The sequence below is a fragment of the Aplysia californica genome, unplaced genomic scaffold, assembly GCF_000002075.1.
Source record: "Aplysia californica isolate F4 #8 unplaced genomic scaffold, AplCal3.0 scaffold00828, whole genome shotgun sequence".
NCBI lineage: Eukaryota > Metazoa > Mollusca > Gastropoda > Aplysiida > Aplysiidae > Aplysia > Aplysia californica.
In genome coordinates, this window is record NW_004798098.1 from 12,418 (window position 1) to 14,107 (window position 1,690).

General features: G+C 38.3%; 1 protein-coding gene across 1 annotated transcript in view; it reads left to right on the plus strand.

Moving 5' to 3' along the window:
• LOC101863140 (angiotensin-converting enzyme) overlaps positions 1-1,690 on the plus strand; it is a gene marked incomplete at its 5' end in the record, with an annotated part of 17,242 nt that overhangs the window by 5,632 nt on the left and 9,920 nt on the right. The window contains 1 exon segment of the mRNA XM_013088901.2: positions 182-279. Within this exon segment, the coding sequence (XP_012944355.1) occupies positions 182-279 (98 nt within the window).

The window sequence follows — 1,690 nt, forward strand, 5'->3', positions numbered from 1 at the left end:
TAGGATTAACAGGCTACAACGCTGCATGTCCCATGGAGAACTGTAGGCTAACAATAATTTGAATGAACTACTTGTTTCCTAATGGAGCCATTGTGAAGTTTAAAAAAAATCTCTTAATCACAGAGAACAAAAGAGTACATGTACTTACTTTCGCAGCTTCAGCATGCCATTTTTTTTTCAGGAAACATGTGGGGCCAAACGTGGGATACCCTCTATGGAGAACTGGCACCCTTTAAGAACAAAAAACCGGTTGACGTCACAGCAGAGATGATCAAAAAGGTTTGTCTGTTTCTGATCCTAGCAACACTACTTTCGTTAACAGGCAATGAATAGATCCTTAATGAATAGGTAAAATTCAATTTTGACCCACGATTCTTAGAATATAAGTTACACGCATCTGTTGTGTTTGACATCACTGCCACTCAAAATTGGACTTCAGGGAGTGGAGACCTCAAACTGTGCAGTAAGTTCCTAATAGAGGGCTCGAGTTTGCTTTTACTAATGAATTTGAGTCCACTTGACATCAATAACCTTTCAGTGTTACAAAGGGTGTTTAACCTATTCACATTTAATTGATATGGAAAATGACAATCTAGGTAAGAGGACCTCTGCTGGTGATCTGAGAGCTACACGGTTAGGCCCTACATCTCATTCTCTCCTTAAGTTATTTCTACCTATGTGTCTTGCTTTTTCTCTGCACGGCAATTACAATGGGCTTTAAAAAAAAGAATTTAAAATTACTGAATACTACTGCCCACTTTTTAATCACAGCAGGCTTCTTTCAGTTGTACGGTGTGTTACGCTTTTAGTGTTATTCTTTTTTCTTAAACGATAATTTTTTGAGGTTGGTAAGATTGTTATATTACTTTTATACCATACTTAATGCTGTTTTAGCTTTGCATTTCTGGTTAAATAAAGCCTTACATTTCACATGTTAAATAGAGTTCTATAGGCAAAGATAGTTCACTTAGCCAAAAATGTCCGCACGTTGGTTCAGGTGGCGCTGCAGTCTTTGTTTTGAAGCTCTCTTTCGTTTCTCTAGAAAAATAATAGGAAAAGCACAGTTTGTTAGTTTCACTTTTATTGTTTTTCACACAAGTAGGGTAACTCTGATCGCAAAGTCCGCACTTTTTCGAAGAGGGCGTCACCGAATTTTGAGGAACATTTTTTTAATTGGCTGAAAGAGATGAATGAACTAAGCTTATCTCGTTTTATATCGTTATTGGAGTTGCTTTAGCTTTGCACTTCCGGTAAAATGAACCATTTCACTCGTGAAATATAGGCTAAGCTGATACCTCACACACGAAATATAAAAATGTGCATAAATTACTGCGCTCGCTATTTTCTCCTTTTAACCTGTTGTGAGCAAAGTATACACTTGAATCATAATGTTCCTAGACCGTGCACTGTTATGCCAGCCGTTTTTTGCCCTCCGTAAAAACTTCACCGCATGCGCAAAGCTCGCTCACCAAAGGCCCCCAAATGAAGTGTCAAACACCAGTCTCCCTCTGTTCCCATAGTAGAGAGTGGGCATAACTCTCACATTGTCCTTAATTTTGTTCTAAATTGAGTCAAATTGTGCACCATAGCGGACCGGGATTACGTCAGAGTGCGGCAATGTATTTTAGTGCAATGTACAAGCCAAGTCTATGCTAGCACTCGTTCAAACTCGTGATTAATAATAATAATA